We start from the raw sequence: 14683 nt of genomic DNA, 5'->3' as shown, positions 1-14683 counted from the left end.
CAACAATCCTGCTATGGCTGCTCCCAAACCTACTATCACCACCAACTTAATGCCCTCTTTTTTATTCCTCTGTTTGCCTGGGATTGCAGATTGGGTTGCAAAGTCTTATGGTGAGAATTGATGTGGTTCAGTTACCATGCCATGGAGATGTGGGGCAGACATGGTGCTTTGTGAGCACAAACACAGCCTGGAGTGGGACACAGCCACAGCTCTTGGAGCTCCTCTCAGCTTCTTCATCATGTTCTTACCATATTTGCCAGTGCACAGCCATCCAGTGATTGCTATGGTGATGTGGAGCTGCCTCCCTTCAGTAAGTGGGAGGAATTCAAACTCTTCTATGGCTCCCACACGTTTCTTCATTTTGTATCCTACACACAGCCAGGAAGAAACACATGGCTCAGAGATGGCACAGAAAGGACACCCTCTGCTAATAGTAGGAGTTTGTTAAGAAAATAATTGGACAATCTGGAGAGGTTTTTTTTTTCCTTTCCAAAACCCTCAGTCAGCCCATGCATTACTTATAGCTTGGTAAGGAGCCAACATGATCTTTCTGAGCTTGTGTGATCTGAGGAAATCCAGCAGAAGGGTTTTTTTTTGCTGTAACAGCTGCTTTTCTCCATGGCAGCATCTTTCTAACCCAAAGCAGCAAGTTTTCATTTCCTTCATTAACCACACACCAAATATTCTTTCCATATTTGGTCACCAGGGGCTACACAGTACCTTCATCAGCACTGAGACAAAAATCTCACGGATTACACCTCAAATTGCTTCCCTCACTCTTCAGAGAGCTCAGTGGGGTCATTAACTGTGCTTGCAGACATGATCCTGTGCCCCAGTGGCTGAGGATGATGTGGTCACTCTCTTACCAGTAAGACCAGCTCCTGCTGCTCCAAAAAGGGATGCCATGACAGCAATCCCAGCAGTGGATCCTAAAGCAGCTGCTCCAGCACTCCCAATGATTGTGGCAGCTCCTGCAGCAACCAGAGGGGCAGCCAGGCCTCCTGTCAGACCTGAGGATGCAGCAAGAGATATCACCAAACTATTATCCCTTAAAAACCCCAGGCAGGCATTCCCCTGTGCTGGAAGAGTGCTGCTACTGCTGCTGGCACAATAAAGGGGCTTCCTGAGACCCTCCCCAGGCCCTGAATGTCTGCCCAAATTCTTTGACTGACTCCAGGAAAATGAAGAATAATTTCAAAATCAAAGGAAGACTATGTAGTGATCCAGGGTGAGCTGTGCTCTGTTTACTCAGGAAACATTAATCTAATCTCACACTTTTGATTTCAGAGTTGAAGATCTGATCCTCTCATAACATGAGAACAAAGGAGAAAACATTTTTTAAGGGTGACAACCTCAGTTTAATACTTCCCCCAGCTAGTGAAGCTACACTGGGATAAGTTTTCCAGCTAACTCTTTCATGTTTATTTTTGTGGTGCTGAAAATACTTTTCTTGGAGTCAGACCTCTCTCTGTCCCTGGTGCTGTGTCCCCAAAATGCCAAGAGCAGCCTCACCAATCACTGTTCCACCCCCAACAGTTGCCAGACCGATCAGCAGGTATCTCTTCAGCTTTTTCCTTCTTTCCTTCTTTTTTCTTGAAACTTCTGCAGTTCTGGGTGGGGGGATTAAAAGTAAAAAAACTAAGGGAAAAGCCCAAAGGATAACAATGCTGCATCAGAAACTGCTTTTATTCTCCTTGGTGTAACTTCCCTCCCAGGAACAGTAAAAAGGAACATGCAGGTGTGGACTGTGACAGCACACTGAGATTTATGAGCATGGATTTAGAGATTTAAATTGAATGGATTAAATGGACCACAGATTTAAACTGAAACAAATTTGAATTGAAACAGATTTAATTGCTGACAAAAGCCAACAGATATTACTTACTCAGAAAACCCTTCCTAATAGGGCTGAAGCTTGTAAAAAAAAAAAAGAAGAAAAAAGTCAAAGGCATTTCATTAACTATATGCTGCCTAAGTGTCCTAAAAAACCACAAGAAAGCTAAGAAGAAACAGGGGAAAGTGTTTGAAATAAAAGTGAATAGGGGTAATTTGTGCTAACAAACAGATGCAATTAAACTGTTTTCCAACAGCAGTGTTTACTTTGAGCTGCTTTCTAATTGCACATCACAACATAATAATATAATGGGAATTAAACAGAGTCATCAGTGTGCATTTAAGCTGCATTTTAACAAGCTTACCAGAAAAAGGTAAATAAACCTGAAAGGGACAAATACTACTTAACTAGCCACTGCTTCTGACTTCTCTCCAGTGTCTTTGTTTTCTCTCTTACAAGAAGTGCTTCAATTTCAGAGGAAAGTGAGAGAAACAGAGGACACTGGAATAAGTTGTTTCCAGAGGAAGGTTCCTTCTGGCCTGTTTATACAGCAGTTAATCCAGGCCTTGAAACGTGACAATTTATCTTGCTTCCAAACTTGGATATTTTCCCTGTTAATCCTAGCCTAATTTTGGATTTTCGTTATCCATATAATTGCTTTATCCTTCCTGGAACCCCCTAAGCACACTGTAATTTTGATTAAGACAATTTTACACGAGTCCCAAACAATATGCAGCCTAGTGAGGCGCAGCAGGAGGAGAATGGAGCTCAGTGGGTGAAATCCCTGAGTCACTGCACTCACTGGCAGAACTCCCACGGACCTGCACGTCACGCAGACTTTGTCTCCACAGAGACCCTCCAAAAAAAACCATTGCTCGTTACCTTATGCAGCTGCAAACGTGGTGTCTGCAGAGAGCAGCACCCCTCCAACTTCTGCACAACCACAGCCACTTCTACAGCCCCGTGGACAAAGCAGGGTTTGGCTATCAGAAAACCATGGAATCATTGAGGTTGGAAAAGATCTCCAGGACCATCAAGCCCAAGCTGTGCCTGATCCCTGCCTCATCACCCAGCCCAGAGCACTGAGTGCTACATCCAGTTGTTCTTTGGACACCTCCAAGTGATGGGGACTCCACCACCTCCATGGGAAGCCCCTTCCAGTGCCTGACAGCCCTTTCCATGAAGAAATTCCTCCTGATTTAACCTAAACCTCCCTCTGGCACAGTTTGAGGCCATTTCCTCTCATCCTTTCAAAATGCTCTACTTTGTTCCTTAGTCACCAGTCTGAATGCTTGGCTCTGGATAAAATTGCTCCTGGAGCTCTTTACATGAGTGCTGCAGCCAGGCTGTTCATACCTAAGCTGGCAATACCCAGCAATTTCTGTTCTACGTGAGGTTCATCGGCTTTTACAGTCACTGCACTGTGTCTCAAGCTGAGAATAACGACAAGAGAGCTGGAACATGTCTAACCTGGAGCCAGCTGGAATAATGAGCGGTTTGAGTTATGTGGGGATAAAGAGAGTGGCAGCTAAATCTTGCCTGCTGATGCAGTAAATAAAAGGAGAAGTTTTGCCTGTCACTGCTTCCCTTCTGGAGCTGCCAACAGCTGCTTCCTAATGGCTCCTCCATTACCATTATCACTGGATTACCAGACTGCTTTTATCCACTCTGGTAATTAACTGCTGCCTCTGGTATTTCTGTAGCCTCACTGAGCTCAGATGTGCAGCTTCTTGCCCGAACCACAAATTGTGTTCAGAGAGATTGTTATAGGGAATTTTTCAGGTCATTTTCCAATATGGAAAAGTGGCAGGAGCACACATTAGCAAGCAAATGTTGTGATGTTCTCCTGTTGCTTACAGAACTGCGTACAAAAGGAAGGTTCTCACCTGCAGGTCAGAGCACATTTGGTGCAACTAACATGAATTTAAGTGGTTGGAGCATTACTCTTTAGAGAACGGTACATTTAATCTTGTAGGTTCTGGGTGTCGGTCCAACACATCCACAGCAGCAAAGCCAGGAGCAAAACCTCCTGTTAACAAATATCAGTAAAAACACCTGTGCAGGAGCTGCCAAACCCCTGGTTGGTTATTTCTGCTCCAAAACACCTTGCTGGTCAAAGTCGGCAGCATCCCAAGCACATGATGGTGCTCCCAGCCCCAAAATCTGTGAGGTCAAGGTGGTGACGGGTTTATATTTTGCTTCCTTTCCCCATTGACTCCTGACTTCAAACCAAAGAAAGGGTCATGGATTCCCCACAAATCTCAGCCTTGTTTTGGCACAGCAATAACAAGGAATTTGCACTGCAGTCTTGGGCTCCTCTCACCATAAGGATTTTTCTTTTTGTCCAATAGACATTCACTCCCATGGCTGCAATTTGGGCAAAGGACAAGATATGAATCTCTGGCTCTCTCCACAGCAGACACACAGTAACCCCACCGGGCTGGCAGCAGGGTTTGAAATCCACGCTGTTCTTTCACCATTATCAGACACAGCTTAAAGGCCCAGCACTGAGTTTGTTTCCACAAACAGTCCCCATTAATACCAACCCTTGCTCCTGCACACCAAACGTTTAGCAGTCCACGATCTTTGAGATAATTCTGACTTTCCCTTTTTACAGTGTGCTATAAAGTTAAGCATTATTTAAATAGAACTGTTACTGGAAGATCCCCATCACATGCTGGACCCCATGGTAATACCTGAGCTGAACCATGGCAAGGGTATCTATTAAAGCCTTTATTAGCATTCAGGGTGATCTCATAACCTGTTTGCTGAGTTGACAGATGAAAATATTTCCCTTGAAAGTCCACTACAGACAGATTTACAGCCTTAAATATTGCTAAAGTTTTGCACAATTCCTGCCTGATGAGAGGAATATGAAGATACTACATTTCTTATAGATACCAAGAATTAATCCTATGTTAATAACTGAATTATGAGCCAGGTCTGTACGTATCTGAAGATTCAGCCTGTTGCCCTCAGAAATCTCCCTTCGATAGGAGTTACCCAGCTGTCTCTTCAAGATGCTTAAAGACAGATCCAGACACAATGAACAGCTGAGGATCAATCCTGATTGTCTGAAGGAACTTCTTTCTGCAAGAGGCAGTTCTATCTGAAGGTTATTGGGCCAAGAGACAAGACCTCTGTGATGTATTTATGCAAAATCTACAGTCTCTGAGAGGCAACTGGAAAGAGGAAAGGGGGAAGCTCAGTGCAGAACAGCCTTTACCAGTGTGCAAGGCCAGGTCTCAGCTCTGATTTTAAGAATGCTGAGCTTTTCTGCTTGTCAGTGCTATGAGGGCTCTGCAACCCTAATCAAGCCATAAATGATTACAGTAAGAACCATGTGGGGAATAATCAGAGACTGGACTTAGGAACAAGTAATTACTGCTAAGTTTTTGAGCACCGGCAGTGTTTTTTGATCCCATATCAACCCAAATAGTCTTACTCTGGCTCTTCCTCTTTTTGTTCCTTCAGGCTCTCAAGCAGAGATTCCTCCAGGACTTCCAGATCTTCCAAGGGAATTCTCAGCAGCCAGCTGACACGGCAGATCAACACCCTGGCTCGAGCATCATAGGATCCTTGAAGAGAGAAAAGCCCAGGAAATCAGTCTGATCAGTCTGACCACACAGTTTAGTTAAGGAGCAGAGTACTCAAGGAATGTGTCACAGAGCAGCTCCTTCCCCCAGGCCCTGTTTTTCTTCCAGAAACATGAGAAGAGACTGATAAATGGAAAATCCTTCTTCCCTGCAAACAGAGCCACCACACCAGGTAACGCCACTGTGGTAGGAAAAGGATCTCAGATCCTTTGGTCACCATCCCCTGTGGTAGAGGCCTGCTGGCAACTTTTCAACAGAGAAATGCTGCAGCAGGACCACTGCTAACTGGAAATATCCAACATGTCTGTGTGGGTAACTGGGCACAGCCCACCTCGACTGCACCAGTGCAGAAAGTGGCATTTTGTAAAAATGCAAAAGTTTTATCTTCCTCTTTGGTGGCAACAAGAGGCACTCAGGAATGTAAAGCTACACACCAGCTCCCCCAGCAGCACCACACACAAATGTTGGCTTTTACACTCCCTGCTGGAGATGCAGGAGTGGACAGTGCACTCAGACAACATCAGACAACAGAACTGATTGCTCCTAGTTTTGTAAGCAGGTGTTCTTCAAGAAAAGACATCTTAAATGTAATAGATTTTAAATTATTTATGCCAACTCTTGCTTTTTTATGCTTTTTAAAATGTGTTTCTCTCAGCAGCACCCACTTCTCCCTGATGTTTGGCTTCTATAAAGGGTTCTTGGTGCACTCTGGGATGAAAAACACAATTGCTTTTCTCAGGGTGGGTGAAGATACCAGCAAGACCCAATTACCGAGAATGTTTGATACCCTCTGCACGTAGATCAAATATGGCATTGGGCAATCTATTAAGATTGTTTATTTATTACCATCATTACCAAGATACCAAACTAATGCAATGGCCTTTAATGACACTCTTGGTCAGGTTCCTGCTTAGTTGAGAAATGAGGACAAGATTTATCTTCACTCCTTCCTGAAATGTGGCACATCTTGCAAGTCCAGGCAGGTGTAACAAGCCCCCTTCTTTTTTTTCTGTCTGCTGACACTGCTGGGCTCCATCCTCACCAGCCTGGTGGGAAGGCAGTGAGGCTTGGAAAGATATTTCTCCTAAATCCCAGCTTCACAGAACAAGTGGTTTTGCAATAACTGAACTTGTCAATTTTCCATTAAAAATAAAGCAAGAACAAAAGGTGCTTTGTTCTGCTGTGCAACAGGCTGATCAGCAACCAGTGAGTTCTTTCCTGTGAGAACATGTTAAAACACAGAGATTTAAAAAATGCAAGTAGTGATAGAATCCAGGCTTCTTTTAGAAATGGACATTCCGTTCAGCAGACAGTCTTTATTTCATTAATTTTATCAGACTAATCCATGTAATGGATTGCAAACCAGAGAATTCTTTTATGTGTAATATAATATATGAGAAAAATCACATTTATTTATAATGGGCTTCACAGGACACTCTGGAATTCATACCCTGATTTTTTTTTCTTTTTTTAGGCAACCAGCAGAAAATATTTTAGGCTGAGATTTTCATAACAGCTTTACTGCCTTCCAAAAGGAAGAGGTCACCTGCTTCCCTGGTAACATTGGAGAAAAACCACCCCACTCCACCAGCATTTACATCTGCTTGCTGATGCATGGTGTGTGAAGGTAAGGAGATGAAGAGCTGTTCCATTTTCAGTGGGTATTATTAACCACTCCTAATAGAAGAGCTGTTTTTTCCTAAAGGGGATGCAGGGAAGGAGTCTGCAGCTTTTGCCAGAGAGGAAACTGAGATGAAATAGCATAGTGCCTTTTTGAGCACTTTAAAGTATCAGATGTAAACTCAAGTATATTATTTTTACAAAGAACAAACGCTAAGTAAACTTACCATCTTGAAGAGAGAAGGATAAAAGGTCCTAAAAGGAAAAAAAAAAAAGAATATTCAATATAAAACTGATGATGTAAGTCTGGAGAGGTCAAAATGGAGGCATAAAACCCATCAGGCTAATTACTGTAGCAGCTCAGTTCATAAGTGGGAAGCAGAAAGCAAAAATTCAGTGAGGCAGCACAGAGCAAAACCAGTCCAAAATTCTCCAAAGGCCGGTACAAAGGGCTGGACAGAGGCAGATAATGCTTGGTATATGCTGAGGCATCCCACATTTTCTGTTATTTTGTTATGATCCTGATCTTACACCAGACTTCAAAGTTTGGAGGAACAGGGCTCTAATCCTCCCACACTAATGCCTTCTGCTCCCTACAGTCATATGTACTCACAAATGCAACATCACTAACAGGTTTGAATGTTCCTCTAATGGCTCCTATTTTCTTTGGCATTCTGGGAATTCACAGCTCTAGGCAGTAAGGCTGAGCTGGCATGAAGTTCTTTTGGATTAAGGGAGTTTAAAAACTCAGAATTTATGGCCTGTCATGATTGAGGGACTTACTTCTGTGTTGGCTCTTTACCATAAAAAAAATGGAAAAACAAATCAAATCAATAGATGGTTTCTATGGATAAATCCATGAAAAAGAGCTCAGTGTTTTTACAACTGTGTTCTCCTCTTTTATTGCCACTGGACAAATTCTAAGCTCTTTATGTGACTACATTAAGCACCAGGTCAGTTGAGCTGCTTCCCTCTCCTACACACAAATACAGCACAGCTGAATTTTACAGGGAATCCTTTCAACCCTCTGGGAACACAAAAAATGCAGCCAAAGATGTAGGAGGCTGCCAAAGAGTTTATGATTATTAGTCCTGTAAGCTCCCAAGCACAGTTTGTATCGTAAAAACTTCTCTAATCTGAGAGTCCTACACATGAGAAGTGCAGAATGCAGAACAAACCACCCTGAACCAACCAGAAGAGGGACAAAGTGCAGACTGCTGTCCAGGCTGGCTGGTGGGATGAGGGAATTGGAGACACCAGTCCAGAGGGAGGGGTGGAACTGAGTACTGGGAGTGCCCAGGGATCAGCTCCGTGGGCACCATCACCTCCACCCTGGGTGCATTTCTGGGGGAACGGCTGGCACAGAGGTGTCAAAGCCCAGCAGAAGGTGTAGGGCTGGGAGCCTCGAGCAAAAAGCTGACCAAACAAAGGGCCTTGTGTCTAGACTAAGGTGAAGCTCGTGACCTTGTTGCCACAATTTTCCACGGATTGATGTAAGCAGCCTCTGGAAGAGGGTGATGGTTTGTGGGCAATAAACTCTCCCTGAGTGAGGCTCAGGGAGCCGGGGCTGTGACTCAGGTCCTGTCCTGTCTGCCCAGTATCACCTCTGGCACCTCATATCAAACACTCCAAATAAATCTGGCCTAAGCACATACACACGTGCCTTTCAAAAGGTCAGGGATGCACGTAGGTAATCAGGTGATAAACCGGAACAACTGTTTTTATGGTATCCGTGCCAGTTAGCACTCTCAAATTTAGGCTGCAGTTTAGGCTGTGCACACACTGCACATGCAGGCAGCTGGAATCCAACCAGCAGTGATTAGATTAGTTCACAACTGGTTTGTTTTCCTCCCTAAGCAGCAGTTGTTATATTGCAGCCTTATTTTGAAGTCAGTGTTTTGAATCTCCATGAAAACTCTATGACAAGACAACCACCCATATGACTGAGAAGCCTTACAAAAGAAGGGAATCTTTATTCAGTCTATGCCAGCTTTTTCTGAGTTGACGCAAGTTCAAAACCCGTTACCTTAACAGAGAGCCCCAAATCCACATTGCAGAGAATGTGGGTAGAAAACCCCTGGAAAATGGGCATTCGAAGCATGTTGAGAGCAAAAAATACATTCATAATAAGAATTTTCAATGTTTTATCACCTATCACCGCTTCTACACATCTTTTATTGAATTGCCTTCCCATACCACACCCACAGCCTGCTATGACTACTGTCTTTAAAGGATTCAGTTACCACCATCTGCCTGTATTAGTCATCTGCAATGAAAACAAAGATAACAATCCATAATCCTCAGATGTTCATTGAATCAATGGTGAGCTCACATCTAATCTCCTGACTTCATGGATCATCCCTTCAGCCCCTTTGAGATAAAGGGCCTTCAAAAATGCAGCATTAGTGACAGCAAGGCTCTGCCACTGAACACGCCGAGCAATTAAAGCAGATATTTAATAAACAGTAAGTAACGCGTCAGCAGCAGCCAAATACAAAGAAGCACAAGCACCATAAAGCAAAAGATCAATAATTCATAAAGCTTTGTCCGTGGCTTGTTTATTTCCAGGCAAGAAGGAAAAAGCTGATCTCAGCTTATCACTGACGTTTCCCACGCACCAGAGTGTTTTTTCCAGACACACCTCTGCTGCCTCTCACTCCTGAAGCCTTTCATTCTGTCTCTCCTCAGGCAACATCAATCACCTTGCCCACATGCAGATGACTGTGTAAGGGATTGTTGCTGTGGCATTAGACTGATAGTTATTCCTCATCTTTGCTTTCAGCTGATCCAAGTTGTCTATGCTTTCTGTATTCCACCAAAATTCAGGGGATATCCTCAGTTTCCTGGGTCAGAGCAAAATCCCATGTGCTTCTGCTGATCCAGAGCCACTTTTGTACAAGCACATGAAGCCCTCATGCAGCATAAACTTGAAACAGGCACTAGCCAAATTTCAGCCTTAGTAAAGTCAGCAGCAAGTAGGAAAACCTGCCTCAATGCAGAGAGCCCATCCTGAGGCAGAGAGAATGAGGGAAATGACACAGGAAGCACATCAAGGCAGAAAGAATGAGTGTGGATGTTGAATTTGAGGAAACAGCATCCAAAGAGCCACTTTTATTTTAGAAGATCTGCTCTAAATTATTAATTAAGATCTCTGTTGCTGTCTTTGTACTGTTGTAGGACTTTGGGCACTGGAACATTTAGACCAGGAGCAGAACCTCTAATGCATTTCATGGACTGACAGGAGAAAGAAGAAGGTGGCTGAGGAAATGGGAGCTGGTCATGATGACCAGAGAAGTTCACTGCTCTCTTATCTCCCCTAACACAGACGAGTTCTCACATCTGCTGTTCTGCCAGGTCAAGGCGAGTGTGTGATTGCCCTTAATCAATCAATACCAGAGCACTGGCTGCACGCAAGCTGTCTGGCACAGGGTGACACAGCACAGGGTAACAGTGCCCACCTTCTGTGCGGCACGAGCAGCAGCCTAATGCTCTCTTCTCATGACATAACATGAAGTTGGATGAGATCTTCCCCAGCAAAAGCAAATGCTGCCAAAATGCTTCACCTCTTTTATCCATCCATCAGCTTTTACAGCAGAACATTCTGGAGCAGTCCCAGTTTCACTTCCTCAGTGAAAAAATAAAGTCACAATAATTTCCTTCTGGTCAAAGTGTACTCTGGGAAAAAGACTTCGGAAACTGTGCTCCTTGGAGCACGTATGTAGAGGTTGTTTGTGATACATATATAGTGAAGGGGCTTTTAAACAAGTGAAAATCAGGTCTACTGTGTTCAGGGTGTCACTGAAATCTGTACAACATGTGTATGAATGGAGGCCCTGCAGTAACACAATCAAAGTAAAAGCTTTGTCAGTTGTCTGTTCTGTAGAGTGAAACCATCAAAGACACAACTCAGCAGACAGTGACCATGCTACATGTTCATCACTTCCATGAGCTCTTTATGGATAGACTGCCAGTCCCCCTACAACTGCTTATATATAAATGCCTATCAGAAGTATTGACTTTATTTCCCTGACTGCACAAGCAGCACTTCAGCTGCAAACGGACAGATCTGACAAACCACTTTTGCAAAGCAAACAAGGGCAGCGGGGGTACATGGACTTACCTGGGTAATGAGAAGTGGATTTTCTTTCAAGATGGGATCCTTCAGCAAAATTTCAGTGAAAGTTTCTGTGCCCTCACCTCCTAAGCCATCAGCAAAGGCTGTCATGGCAGGTAAGACAGCATCAGGCAAGTCCAGCCATTTCACAAAGCCCTTGATGAATTCTGTCCTGAAGGAGCTGTGAGGCAACAGAAGCAGTTAAGGCTTCACACATGGGTATTTCAAGACCCCACAACTGGGTATTTTTGGAGCTTTGAGCAGTCCTTGGATTCAAACATTGGTTCAGACAAAAATCAAAGCATCAGGAGTCAGCAGAAGGTGAATTGCTAAACAAACTGGCTAAATAAACAAGGAAACAATTTGAGTGGGGCTAGACCTTGCTTCAGGAACATGCTTTGATGTCTGCAGTGTTAATGGATGTGTTTTGTGCTGAATTTTAAAAGCCTTATAGGTGCAAGAGAGAAAGGATCTTCCACTTCCCCAGCTTCAGAAGACCCCACACAGAGTCTGATACCAGCTCTGGCTGAGCCACCACCCAAACGCCACCTGCCCCACCGAACCCTCGCTCCACTTGTACCTTTGCTCGTTTTCAGGGAACAGCCAGGCAAGGGAAATCCCACAAAGCGCCGCGTACGCGAACCTGCCGGGCTCACCCAGCTGCCGGCCCAGGAGCACACCCGGCTCCCTCTCCCCACCACGCTCAGCCTCTTTTTGCTGTTTCGAAACCCAGCCTTTCCACTTCTCCTCCGCAGCCATCTTCACCTGCAAGTTCAGGGAGGAAAAAGTTGGAAACCAGGAAGTGAGGAGACAAATTTGCCTTTGTTTTTACTGCCACACTTGCTACTGGAATTAAGTCAAGTCTGACCAGGTCCAGCTTGTCTATTGCCCCCAACACACTGCTGTGACCAAAGAAGACACAGAAACAGGACACAGGCGAACAGTTCGCTGATTCTCAAATGTTTTGCACAAAATTAGCTGACAATAAATATTTCAACCTGCAAAAGGACTGAGCTCCATTCAGGCCTATCAGTCCCACATTTACTGCAAAAATAACATGAAAATAAAAGCTCTGCACCTGATACAGGGACCAGTATAGCTGCCTGGGAAATAATGTTCCTCTCTCATCCTCAGCCCAAATTGCTCCTGTTTGTTTTGCTGACAGCATTAGGAAAGTTGAGTCCAGCTGCAGCCTCTGAGGACTTGGATGTGTCCCTGGTCATTGCTGTGCTTGCTTGTCATACTCCTCCTCTATACAACCTGCCACTGCTCTTTCCCTAAAAATATGATCCCTGCACCACACGGAACTTGAGCTGGGCCAAGATATTGTTTTTTAGAGTATAGCTGTGCAGCAAACTGAGGCCTCAGGCAGAGGTGACAACAGCTCATTTCAAATTCAGCCTGGGTAACAACCTGCTCCAGGGTTCACTGCTATCACCTGGAATTTCTACTGATTTCCTTAAGATCCAATCAGTTCCTAAGGGGCCCAAATCACCCATTTCATTTTATAGTTCAAATTTAAAAGTTTTCCTTCTTCCACACCCTGGCTAAATAGAAATTAGGAGCCCATGACACTACAAGTGATTCCCAGGGGATGCAGACACCATTTATGGATGGTTTTAGAGACCTAAAAGAAAGAACTGCGACAGGAGATGCTCTTTTAAAAGAAATTTTATTATCTGCATGCCACCTGTCATGGTCCTTTAGGAAAGGTGTCTGTCCTGCCCTCCCACTCAGAAACCCTAAACATCCAAACTTCCAGACCAATTTTCCCAGGAATAATCTAACACTAAAGTTTCAATGATTTTACAATTATTTGCCGTGTCTGCTCACCTCTGAACACATTATGGGAGACAGCACTGAAAATAAAACTCCCTTCCCTGATAGATTTATTCATTTCTTAACTGGGGCTCATATGAAAAGTGAAGAAGCTAAAAAAGGTCCATGAGCAATACAACTGTTTAACCTAATTTCCTAATAACATGAAATATGGAGTAATAATGGAGCAACACCACGGTGACTCCTGGCATGCAACAAATAATTCAGTGAGCTGAGCAGCTAAAATACCCAGAGAAAGTTTCTGGAAGACTTTGGTCTGAAGATGCTCAGATCCATATACTTCCCTCTACACAGGTATCTTTTTCCTTATAAATATGTAGGAAAAACTGGGCTTGATTTTCAGACATACAGTGTTAAAAAAGGGCAATGTGTGATTTACTAAAAAAATTTGGACCAAGAAGTTTTGCCACAAATCCAAGATGAGAGAAGTGAGAGTTAGAACCATATTCCAAAAGTTATTTATTCCTAAAGTTTTAAAGTCTCGTGGCACTGGAATTCCCATCCCTGTCTTGAACAATGCGGTTCGGCAATCAACAGCATTGCCATAATCTGAACTGTCACTTGAAAGAGATTTTTTTATCACTTCCAGCTCTCATTTTTCACACAAAGCCCTTTGTTTTCTTGAGAGATAGTGTATTTTATAGAGCAGCTCATGCAATCCTGTTTTGAAAGCAGAAAGATAATTTCCTTGGGGATCTAAAGCTGTATGATACATATGCTCCTTGAATCTGAAAGAGGAAATAGAGACAGGGTGGCATCGCATTTGTCCCCAACTGTGAGAAAAGGGACCAAACCATCATCTCCGCACCTCCCCAAAGTTAATGAGGCATCTCATTAACTTCAGAGAAGCGGTTGTAGGTAATTATTCAGACGGGGCTGGCCAAAGAGTTCCGTGTAAGGCACAGTGGGGGCAGCGCAGCCCAACTGTGGTTACACATTGCACACAGTGCTGTGACTGTGGAAACATTTGTGCACAAGAGGTTTTTTGGGGACCTGCACGTGGCTCCAGAGGTGCTGGGAGCACCGCGGCCTCTGCTTTTAACCCGTAGATATGAGATATGAACACGGAATGCTATTAATTCAGCTCTGTCCAATGTAAGAACACACAAACGCGATATGGATAGGCCACAAGGATCAGAATCGGAGGGGACAGGGACATGGAGAAGCTCAAAGCTTAAGTAGTTGGAAAAGTGAGCGTGTTTAATTCAGTTAATGCGAAGCTTTGCCCAGCAGCGGCTGAGAAGCGATGTCCTCACAGCGAAGCGAGCAAAGCTGCGGAGAGGGAACAGCACACCGAGAAGCGTGAAGGCACCACCGCAGCCGGGGAAGCTGTGAGGGCAGACACCGCCGCAGCTGCCCCTCTTCACTTTTACCACAAATCCTTCACGTCTGAAGTCTCTGCTGATCCAACACAGGCACTCATTTACGGAAAGAGGCGCTTCTGGCGCCGCGGAGGGGAGGGAAGCAGCGGCCAGAGCAAGGGAGCGCTGAGGGGAGCGTTCCGCCCGCTCGTCCCTCAGCCCGCGGCGCTGCCCCCGACCAGCGCCTCTCCCACCCACCCGGCCCGGCCCCGACCTGCCGCCGGCCCGGCCGAGCCCCGAGCACCGGGAAGCGAGCACGGCGAACCGGGAACCGAGCACCAACTACCGCCGCCGGCGCCCGCCCCTTCCTGCCCTGCCC

The 14683-nt window shown here is 44.7% G+C and overlaps 1 protein-coding gene across 1 annotated transcript in view; it reads right to left on the bottom strand.

The window, feature by feature from the left end:
• The window catches only part of TMCO4 (transmembrane and coiled-coil domains 4), a 37895-nt gene extending 23441 nt beyond the window's left edge, over window positions 1-14454 (bottom strand). The window contains exons 1-8 of the mRNA XM_066202928.1: window positions 14377-14454; window positions 11745-11929; window positions 11171-11345; window positions 7278-7305; window positions 5280-5412; window positions 1513-1610; window positions 867-1010; window positions 249-368 (exon numbers count right to left, since the gene is read on the bottom strand). Of these exons, the coding sequence (XP_066059025.1) occupies window positions 249-368; window positions 867-1010; window positions 1513-1610; window positions 5280-5412; window positions 7278-7305; window positions 11171-11345; window positions 11745-11923 (877 nt within the window). The 5' untranslated portion in view covers window positions 11924-11929; window positions 14377-14454. The remainder of the gene's footprint in view (window positions 1-248; window positions 369-866; window positions 1011-1512; window positions 1611-5279; window positions 5413-7277; window positions 7306-11170; window positions 11346-11744; window positions 11930-14376) is intronic.
• Window positions 14455-14683: the final 229 nt, after the last annotated feature.

This window comes from Chamaea fasciata, unplaced genomic scaffold (genome assembly GCF_029207755.1).
Source record: "Chamaea fasciata isolate MVZ Bird 193981 ecotype frontalis unplaced genomic scaffold, bChaFas1.0.hap1 SCAF_23, whole genome shotgun sequence".
Lineage (NCBI taxonomy): Eukaryota > Metazoa > Chordata > Aves > Passeriformes > Sylviidae > Chamaea > Chamaea fasciata.
This window is presented reverse-complemented; position numbering and strand designations above follow the sequence as displayed.